This window comes from Larimichthys crocea, unplaced genomic scaffold (assembly GCF_000972845.2).
Source record: "Larimichthys crocea isolate SSNF unplaced genomic scaffold, L_crocea_2.0 scaffold110, whole genome shotgun sequence".
In the NCBI taxonomy this organism is placed as follows: Eukaryota; Metazoa; Chordata; class Actinopteri; family Sciaenidae; genus Larimichthys; species Larimichthys crocea.
Window position 1 is genome coordinate 33,824 of NW_020851508.1, and position 10,039 is coordinate 43,862.

The 10,039-nt window shown below is 46.1% G+C and overlaps 1 protein-coding gene across 4 annotated transcripts; it reads left to right on the plus strand.

Moving 5' to 3' along the window:
• Positions 1-149: 149 nt before the first annotated feature.
• Positions 150-9,134, plus strand: dek (DEK proto-oncogene). Of its 4 annotated transcripts, none has more exons than XM_027275396.1 (12): positions 150-305; positions 2,489-2,629; positions 2,723-2,821; positions 3,958-4,067; positions 4,148-4,242; positions 4,367-4,496; positions 4,804-5,127; positions 5,248-5,400; positions 5,516-5,603; positions 6,693-6,835; positions 7,388-7,456; positions 8,790-9,134. In XM_027275396.1, exons 2-12 carry the CDS (start codon positions 2,506-2,508, stop codon positions 8,799-8,801), a joined length of 1,347 nt encoding a protein of 448 aa, XP_027131197.1. In that variant the 5' UTR covers positions 150-305; positions 2,489-2,505; the 3' UTR covers positions 8,802-9,134. The 4 variants fall into 4 exon arrangements, with proteins under 4 accessions (XP_027131197.1, XP_027131196.1, XP_027131199.1 ...); XM_027275395.1 differs by having other exon boundaries at positions 153-305; positions 2,485-2,629; XM_027275398.1 differs by having other exon boundaries at positions 153-305; positions 2,485-2,629; positions 6,696-6,835.
• The last annotated feature ends 905 nt before the right edge of the window (positions 9,135-10,039 follow it).

Here is a 10,039-nt window from a genome sequence, read left to right on the forward strand (position 1 = left end):
GCAGACCGCCCTCCTCGGTTTGGCGGGCTTCTGTGAATTTACATGTTTATGGACAAATGACTCGTAAGATCCGGATCTGCTCAGTGATTGACTCGGAAAGATTCGAGTCTGTAAAACGATCCGAGTTTGACGTCTCCAGACGTTCGCGGGTCCAGTCCACCAATAGCAAACACGGAGAGGGGTTGCGTCATCGGCGTGTGGTCCAATCAGCGCGGTCGCCGCCGCAGTGACGGAGAGAAACCGCCATCACGAAATTAAAAACAAGAAGCTGACGGACGGACGAGCCGCGCGCCGCACCGGACACGGTAAACCGTTAACGGCACGCACCGTGACGTGACGTGATATGTGTGTGTGTGGACTTATTAACGCGCTATGTCGTCATTTCTGTGAAGTTACCGCGCAGCTGTGGCGTCACTGACGAGTACGGCGGCTAACCGTCAGTGCTAGCTGCGTGCTAGCATTACCGCCAGGTTTCAAACTTAGCACACACACACACACACACACACACACACAGCAGCGCATTGTGGGAGTTGTAGTTCGCGCTCGAGCGTGATAGCGCGCGATAACTTAATACGCTAAACGCTGTTTTGGCGCGAAGTGAAGTTACCGCGCGCGGACGCTTTTATTGTGACGTAACAGAGACGCGAAGCGGCGTCAGGTGAAGCGTAAACGTCAAACAGCGCGCGGTCACCTGGACGGATTTGAAGCTTCAGAGGAAGCTCAGTGTTCGCGGACGAAAGCTCCGCAGTGTAAGGACGGTGATGGGGAGTTCGTTTCTTTTTAGGGAGTCGGATCATTCGACTCAGAAGAGCCGACAGAATTGATCTGATTTTTCCGATTCTGATTCCATGATCGATTCTGCTTAACGATTAGATTCTTTATTGATTCTGCTTAACGATTCGATTCTTTATCGATTCTGCTTAACGATTCGATTCTTTATCGATTCTCATTTGGGGAAAAAGGAGAACAAACAGTTTGATCAGCATCGACTTTGTTTAGTTAGAAGTGTCACGACCTGACAAAACCAACAGCGAGGTCAGCAGAGGCCACAGCCTGGATAATAACGATGTGTAACTACCTTCTGTAGTAACCACAGAGGTCAGAGGTCACAGCCTGGATAATAACGATGTGTAACTACCTTCTGTAGTAACCACAGAGGTCAGAGGTCATAGCCTGGATAATAATAACGATGTGTAATTACCTTCCATAGTAACCACAGAGGTCAGAGGTCATAGCCTGGCTGCTGCTGCTGCTAGGTTGAGATTCATCTCCAGTCTGAAGCGTGTAAAAAACACGACTTTCATTTCTAAATATTACATGTTGTGTGCGCAAATGTTTCTGCATGTTGGTCGTGTTCCCTCCCGACGCTGTTATCTCCACTTTGCAATGATTGCAAGTCGCCCTGTTGACGTCTGTTTTGGTGAAATGCAGCCAAACTTTGGAGCGTTTGAACCGAGTGGGTGACATTGTTACTACTGACTGCACTGCACGTGAGAAACTTGAGGAAGTTACGTGACGAAATTCGTGCTTTCTGGAATCGATAAGAGAATCGTTAGATAAACTGCCAAACGATTCAATGGGATTGAAACACACGGAACCGGTTCTCGATTCTCATCCCTACTCTTCATGGTTCCACTCATATCTGAGGTGTGTTTCTGTGGGCGTGTCTATACCTGCTGAATGTAACCGCAGGAAATAACTGTTTGTTTCTCTGATTAATGACAGCTTTATAATAATAATAATTTGTGGGTGGGGCCAAGGAGGAGGGAGTTGCAGTTGTCCAGGCGGGAGGTGACGAGGCTGTGAAGAGTGTGAGGAGTAAGGAGGGACGGAGGCAGGTGATGTCGCGTAGGTGGAAACAGGCGGACCGGGTGATGTTGATGGAGGCCGGCGCTCGCTCTGTTATTGTTACTCGATGTCTCACAAATCAAACTTCTTCCTGTCATCATATTTTGTGGCGTAAATTGTGACTCAGATTTAGATGCTGGTCCATGAAATGAACAAAGTGAGATCACACACACAGGTAGATGATCAGAGTTCAGTCCGTGAATCCACCTGGACTGTCTCAGAGACTCAGGTCTCAGGCTGTCTGTGGAGGTTTCAGTGCCTGATTGCCTTGCGGAGCGGGAAACGTGACATCGGGTTCGGTTTTTTCCAAAAGTTGGATCTGGATCAGCTTCTCTCCGCACGCTGGTGTGGTTTTTTGCTGACCCCCCTGCGTTGCGGGCTGCTGATGCACAAACGGACGACCCTCGACTGAAATGAATGAAGAAACCTCAGTTTGAACTGACGCAGCACTGTTCATCATCCATCTAATACACCAAACATGACATGAATGTCTGCTCAAAGATCTGTACTGTGAGCCGTGTTTAAGAACGGGCCAGAACCTGTGTGTGAAACCTGCATTAAATCTTAGAGTAACTGAAGTTATAGGTGGCCCCACAAAAACGCCTTCTTCTTCTTCTCTTTCCCTCGGGTGCTCAGACAGACTGAGGCTGTGCAGAGATGAGCGACGTGGCCGAGGAAGCGATGAACAGTTCTGCGGTGTCGGACGAAGAAGTGGAGGACCGGCAGGAGGCGTCACAGGAAAGCCAGTCGAGTCCGGACAAAAGCCGCAGCCAGATATCCGGTAAAGGAACGAGGAGGGTTTACTAACTGTGTTCAGTCTGAAATCTGTGTGTGGTGCTGAGACCTTTCATCTGTTCTCACTCTGCTGCTGCAGGTGCAGGTGAAATCATTGAAGGCAAGCGGGCCAAGAAGTCCGTGGAGAGACTCGACTTCCAGGCACCGAAACAAAAAGAGAAGCTCAAGATCGGAGATGGTAAATATTTCTTCAAATGTCAGAATGAATTTGATTGTGTCCAGTGTTAATTTCATCAGATGAGACGAAATATGTTCGTCAACGAGTCTTTTCCCCTCGACTAAGACGAGACGACACAATGTTCTAAAAACACGGAGGAAAAATGTGCGTTTTTGTTGACGAATAAAAACGAGACGAAAATGTCACGCAAGAAATAAAAATGAACAAAAACGTCCTCCTTGTTTTCGTCTATGATATAAGAAACAAAGCAGCATCCAGTCCTGCTGTCATGTGTTTGTGCCATAAATTCCCGTAGCAACGTCACGGCCACACGTTTGAATCCTCTGCCTGCTCTCGAACCTGTGGCTTGGAAACAAACAGCACGCAGGAGAAACACGGCGTACGGACAGAGCGATCATGCTCAGAGGAAAAACAGACGGGACGTGTGATCCCATTCCATTATTTAGAAGCAGAGGAAAATAAATCAAGTCATATTAAGTGTGCATTGAAACAACCGACAAAACACTTAGCAAAGTTGCACTGAAGATGAATTCATTCAATTCAATTCAAGACATTGAATGTCTTGAATTGAATTGAATGTTGACACCTGAAATAAATAGAAAGACTAAAATGTTTTGACTGTGAGACTTTTAGTCGACTAAAATATGACGAACAAAAATGATTTGTAAAGACTAAAAGTGACTAAGACTAAGACTGAACTGAACAATGGCTGACAAAATGAACACTGCTTGTGACGGATCATAAATCGACTGGATCATCACGTTACTGTAACTTTTATAAAGTCGCGTTGACTTCAAACTGGCTGAAATCATTCTTGGTCCGATATTGAAGCAGAGTGCTGCAGCCCGGAGCTGTGAGACAGACTACAGACTAATCCGTAATCATACATGACCCGGTGAATCTCCTCTGTGGGTAGAAGATCACAGGAACGCCAGCAGACTCCAGAGCTTTGCAGCTTTACCTGAAGCGGGTCAGGAAACGTTTGTGTAACGTCCTCAGACGCTTCGAAGAACAACCGGAGCCGCTCAGGGACAAAAACACTTTGAATCAAAGTCAGATGCTGTTTAACACGTCAGACTGCTGGATGTGAATATTCATCAGTAACGTGTCATCTTGTTTATTCCTCATGTTTTCAGGTAGCGGAGACAAGTTGGGAGATATTCCACGCACCGGCTACCAGATCAGCAAGATGAAGCCAGCTGACCTGAAACCTCTGTACACCATCCTGTTCGACAGACCGGGAAAGGTACACACACCTGCACGGTAACTCCCTCCTGCTTTGAACAAAGTGAGCTCACATCAGCTGTTTGTGCGTTCTCTCATCAGATGGCCACATTGAAGAAGAACCTGCGTCTGTTCAACGGCTTTCCTTTCGACGCCGACAGCCAACAGTACACGAAGAAACGAGAAAAACTGCTCAAGTGAGTTTCTCAGTGGGAGACGTTTGCAGCTCCTTCTTGTTCTTCTGGCCTGGTCTTCGTATCATCCTGAAGTCTGCACTGTCACAGACTCTAAGCATTGTGTCGTCTTTGTTTTTCTATCCAGGAATTCAAATTTCACCAACACCAAACTCAAAGTCGTCTGCAGCGTTTTGGATCTGGAGAAGAAAGGAACCCACTCGGATCTGGTCGACCGGATCCTAACGTTCCTCATCGCACCGAAAAATAGCGGGAAGGTGAGCGAGGCTCTGACTCTTGATCTGATTCTAGCTGAACGTTTGAGGTCATCCACTCTAAACAGGATGATTCACTTTACCTCTGTTCTCTCTCTGTGCGTGCACACACACACACACACACACACACACACACACACACACAGCTTGCTTCGCCTCTTTCTTTGTGTGTGTTTGTCCGTTCTATTAATGATAAAAGTCGCAGCAGCAGAAAATGTTTGTGCTGAGCGCTGACTGTCGCTCTGCTGATTCTCCAACATCTCAGCAGAGACTCTTTCACGTCTCGTTGACTCTGTTTGTCTTCCGGCAGCGTCTGCCCGTCAAGAAAAAGAGGAAATCAAAGAAGAAGCTGTCGGGCGACGACTCAACGGCCAAGACCAAGAAGAAGAGCAAACCCAAACCCAGCAGCTCGTCGTCCAGTCCCAAGAAGTCCAAAACGGGAAGCAAGTCCAAAGCCATCGTCATGGACTCGAGCAGCGACGAGGACGACGACGAGGAAGACGAGAAGGCCGGAGCGTCAGCTGAGGCGGAGGGCTCCGAGACAGAAGACAAACCTTCAGAGAAGGACGAGGACCGCTCCGACAAGTCAGACGAGTCTGTGGACGAGGAGGACGACGAGGAGGAGGAGGAGGAGGTGAGAACCTGCTGATGTTTGCTCGTGTGGTGAAGGCGTCATCTTCAACTGAACGATGACGAAATATTTTAAAACGTGTGTGTGTGTGTGTGTGTGTGTGTGTGTGTGTGTGTGTGTCAGTCTCCAAAATCAAAGTCGTCCAGAGGAAAGTCCAAAAAACCTGCGGCGGTCAAAAGACAGAGGACACCAGCGAAGAAAACGGGTCCTCCTAAGAAGAGAGTGAGGAAGGAAGTTTCAGACGAGTCAGACGCCGACAGTGAAGCTGACGAGAAGGTAACGCTCAAACAACGTATTTCAAACAGTTTGAAAACGTTCAGCGAGTCAGTTATTCTAACGTACGTCCGCTACGACCCGACAGATCTGCGACTTTTCTTCTTCTGTTTTCCAGCCCAAAAAAAAGAAAACTGCTCCGATCAAACCTGCCGCCAAAACCAAGAAGGCCGACAGCAGCAGCAACAGCAAGAACACCAACACAGGTGAGCTCACACTAACCAACACCAACACAGGTGAGCTCACACTTACCAACCAACACAGGTGAGCTCACACTAACCAACCAACACAGGTGAGTTCACACTAACCAACACCAACACAGGTGAGCTCACACTAACCAACACCAACACAGGTGAGCTCACACTAACCAACACCAACACAGGTGAGCTCACACTAACCAACACCAACACAGGTGAGCTCACACTAACCAACACCAACACAGGTGAGCTCACACTAACCAACACCAACACAGGTGAGCTCACACTAACCAACACCAACACAGGTGAGCTCACACTAACCAACACCAACACAGGTGAGCTCACACTAACCAACACCAACACAGGTGAGCTCACACTAACCAACACCAACACAGGTGAGCTCACACTAACCAACACCAACACAGGTGAGCTCACACTAACCAACACCAACACAGGTGAGCTCACACTAACCAACACCAACACAGGTGAGCTCACACTAACCAACACCAACACAGGTGAGCTCACACTAACCAACACCAACACAGGTGAGCTCACACTAACCAACACCAACACAGGTGAGCTCACACTAACCAACACCAACACAGGTGAGCTCACACTAACCAACACCAACACAGGTGAGCTCACACTAACCAACACCAACACAGGTGAGCTCACACTAACCAACACCAACACAGGTGAGCTCACACTAACCAACACCAACACAGGTGAGCTCACACTAACCAACACCAACACAGGTGAGCTCACACTAACCAACACCAACACAGGTGAGCTCACACTAACCAACCAACACCAACACAGGTGAGCTCACACTAACCAACACCAACACAGGTGAGCTCACACTAACCAACACCAACACAGGTGAGGCATCGCCAGTGATTCAGAATTATCTGTATTTGACACATAAGCGTTTCTCCATCAGTCTTTAAATGATCTGAATTAGTTTATGAACTCTGACTCATCACATGATCAGCTGCTGAAAGAAACAAACTGTAGTTCTGTCGGAATTCCAGGTACCTTGAAAGTGCTTGAATTTGACTGTGTGTGTGTGTGTGTGTGTGTGTGTGTGTGTGTGTGCAGCAGAGGACACTTCAGATGACGACGAGCCGCTCATCAGGATGATCAAGAAAGCTCCGAGCGACGAGCAGCTGAAGGAGACGGTGCAGAGTCTGCTGAAGGAGGCCAACCTGGAGGAGATGACCATGAAGCAGATCTGCCAGAGGGTCAGCACAGATCTATCTAACACAGATCTATCTAACACAGATCTATCTAACACAGATTTATCTAGCACAGATCTATCTAGCACAGATCTAACACAGATCTATCTAACACAGATCTATCTAGCACAGATCTATCTAACACAGATCTATCTAGCACAGATCTATCTAGCACAGATCTATCTAGCACAGATCTATCTAACACAGATCTATCTAGCACAGATCTATCTAGCACAGATTTATCTAACACAGATTTATCTAGCACAGATCTATCTAGCACAGATCTATCTAGCACAGATCTATCTAGCACAGATCTATCTAACACAGATCTATCTAGCACAGATCTATCTAGCACAGATTTATCTAACACAGATCTATCTAGCACAGATCTATCTAGCACAGATCTATCTAGCACAGATCTATCTAACACAGATCTATCTAACACAGATCTATCTAACACAGATTTATCTAACACAGATCTATCTAACACAGATCTATCTATCTATATCTAAATGTTTGGTTAGGAAACGACGACTTCTTCTTGTTCTGTGTTTTCAGGTGTTTGACACTTACCCTGAGCACGACCTGACCAGCAAGAAGGACTACATCAAACAGACAGTCAAGTCTGTGAGTGCACACACACACACACACACACACACACACACACACACACACACACACACTGTCAGCTCTGAGCTCTGACACTGATGATGCTCATGAGTAGAGATGTAACGATACGCTCAACTCACGACTCGACGCGGTTCACGACTTTTTGTTCACGATACGAGTTTTTTTTTTTTAAATCAAAATGAGCTACAGACAAATTATGACCAAATAAAATCTTTTTTTACAGAAACTCTCAAACAGTTTGTTCTTATAAAAAGTTCATCCTAAACAACAAACACAGATATCTGCTTTCTTTAGAAACAGTCTCACAGGAAACTGCTGTGATGTGCAGTTCGTGTTGTTGCCGCTGCATGTTGCTCGTGTTGCCGCTGCACGTTGCTCGTGTTGCTCGTGTTGCCGCTGCACGTTGCTCGTGTTGCTGCTGCATGTTGCTCGTGTTGCCGCTGCATGTTGCTCGCGTTGCTGCTGCATGTTGCTCGTGTTGCCGCTGCATGTTGCTCGTGTTGCTGCCGCTGCTGCACGTTGCTCGTGTTGTTGCCGCTGCACGTTGCTCGTGTTGCTGCTGCGTGTTGCTCGTGTTGCTGCTGCGTGTTGCTCATGTTGCCGCTGCATGTTGCTCGTGTTGTTGCTGCTGCATGTTGCTCGTGTTGCTGCTGCATGTTGCTCGTATTGCATGTTGCTCGTGTTGCCTCTATATGTTGCAGTCTCTCTATGTTTCCATGCTGTTCTGGTTCAGTCTGTTTCTCACGGTTGTATTTGTGAACATATTGAATCTAAAATACTTCACACAGCTGATTTCAAGCTGCTCGCTGCGTCCTCTGTTTCTTCCCTCGCTCTGTCTCCGTACCTACGTAGTGACGTGAGTCGCGTGACTTGACGTCTGACGTTGAACAAATGAATCACCAACCAGTGACTTTTTAAGATAACGTAAGAAAAAGAACACATCCTACTTCTCTCGCATTCGCAAAAAATCGAGTCATTTTTTCTGTCAACCGATGCGAGTCGTCACATTTGTACCGATTTTTAATCGTGTCACGATGCATCGTTACGTCCCTACTCATGAGCTGTGAAGCTTTTGACACTTTCTGACATTTTTCTAACTTCAATGATTCGTTTAAAGATTCTCAGGTGAAGAAAATCTTTTTTTAGTTTCAGCACGAAACAGTCACGGGACAACCCAGAGAATTCTGGGATCCTGTCATAAAAAGGACGCTTGTTGTTGATGAAGTTTACTTGAGATGTTCTGTGTAACGAGCAGACGAGGAAGGACAGCAGCTCAGTCTACAGACCGTGGAGTCCTCTGATGTGTTCTTCTTCATGTGTCTCCTCTCAGCTCATCACATGAAGAAGAAGAAAGTTCCACCACCACAGAACGCGACGGAGGAAAACTTCAAAACTCCTTTTCATCAGTTCATTTGTTTTCATACAGTTTTCTACATGATTGTTTTTTATTAACGTGCTCGTGTATAGACTTCAGTGTTCATCGTCAGCTTTTCTAAGAAGTGTTCATTAACTTCACGTTCAGATTTGTACATATGTTTCTAATTAGGTGAAGCTATTTTTGATTAACACGTAAACGTTTATTTTTCTGGACTGGTTTGTTTCCTGTTTGTCGTCCTTGCTCTCAGACATTCTCTCTGTTCCATCATGCTCACTCATTAAAATTGTACGGTTTTTTTCAATAAAACTGTCTCCGGTTTGTTTTTGACACCTGAACGCATCACAAGCTGCAGAACGTTCAGTCGTATCTGAATAACGAGGTTATTGTCGTCAAAGTTCTGGAAGTCTTAAACAGCTGATTCCTCAGATGGAACTAGAAGAGTCCAAATAAAGTTTAGACGTTTCAGTCAACACGAACAATAACTCATGACAGCTGATTTTAAAATCAGTTTATTCACTAAATCTTGATTTCTGAATTAGTCTTTGATTTATTCGACGTGTGAACAAACCAAACGTTTACCTGATAATGAATCGACGTGACTGACGATGTTCTCCTGACACACTGAAGCTCGTCAGAATTATCTTTAATGAGTTTCATTAAATTATCTCAAGATAAAAACATTTATTTCAATAACTTGGGAAAACAAATGAAATGAAACGTGTGAATGTTTGACCACTCAGGGCTTCCGTATTATTTCCCTCAGACAGACTGATGATGATGATGATGATGATGATGATGATTGAAGCGTCTACAATTAAAACTAGTGTAACATCAGCTGCTAACAAAGTCAGGGACGCAAACAGACAGTAGAGGTAAAAGTCTGAAGTCAGACTAGAAGAATCAGTCTTGAGGTGATGTGGTCACCTAAAGACTCTAAAGCTAGTTCATCTTCTTACTGAAGATATTAAACAGACGACCTGTCTGACCAATGAGAGCGAGGGTCTGCACACAGGACACGTATGTTAGAATCCCAGACTTCGTCACAGAGGAACAGTCAGGACCTTCGTCACAAAGGAACAGTCAGGATCTTCGTCACGGAGGAACAGTCAGGATCTTCGTCGCCGAGGAACAGTCAGGGTCTTCGTCACAGAGGAACAGTCAGGGTCTTCGTCGCCGAGGAACAGTCAGGGTCTTCGTTGCCG

Coding starts and splice junctions, on each gene's coding strand:
- dek (XM_027275396.1), top strand. CDS start 2,506: ATGAGCGACGTGGCCGAGGAAGCGATGAACAGTTCTGCGGTGTCGGAC. Junction 2,822..3,957: donor GAAGCTCAAGATCGGAGATG/GTAAATATTTCT, acceptor TCATGTTTTCAG/GTAGCGGAGACAAGTTGGGA. Junction 4,243..4,366: donor AAACGAGAAAAACTGCTCAA/GTGAGTTTCTCA, acceptor TTTTCTATCCAG/GAATTCAAATTTCACCAACA.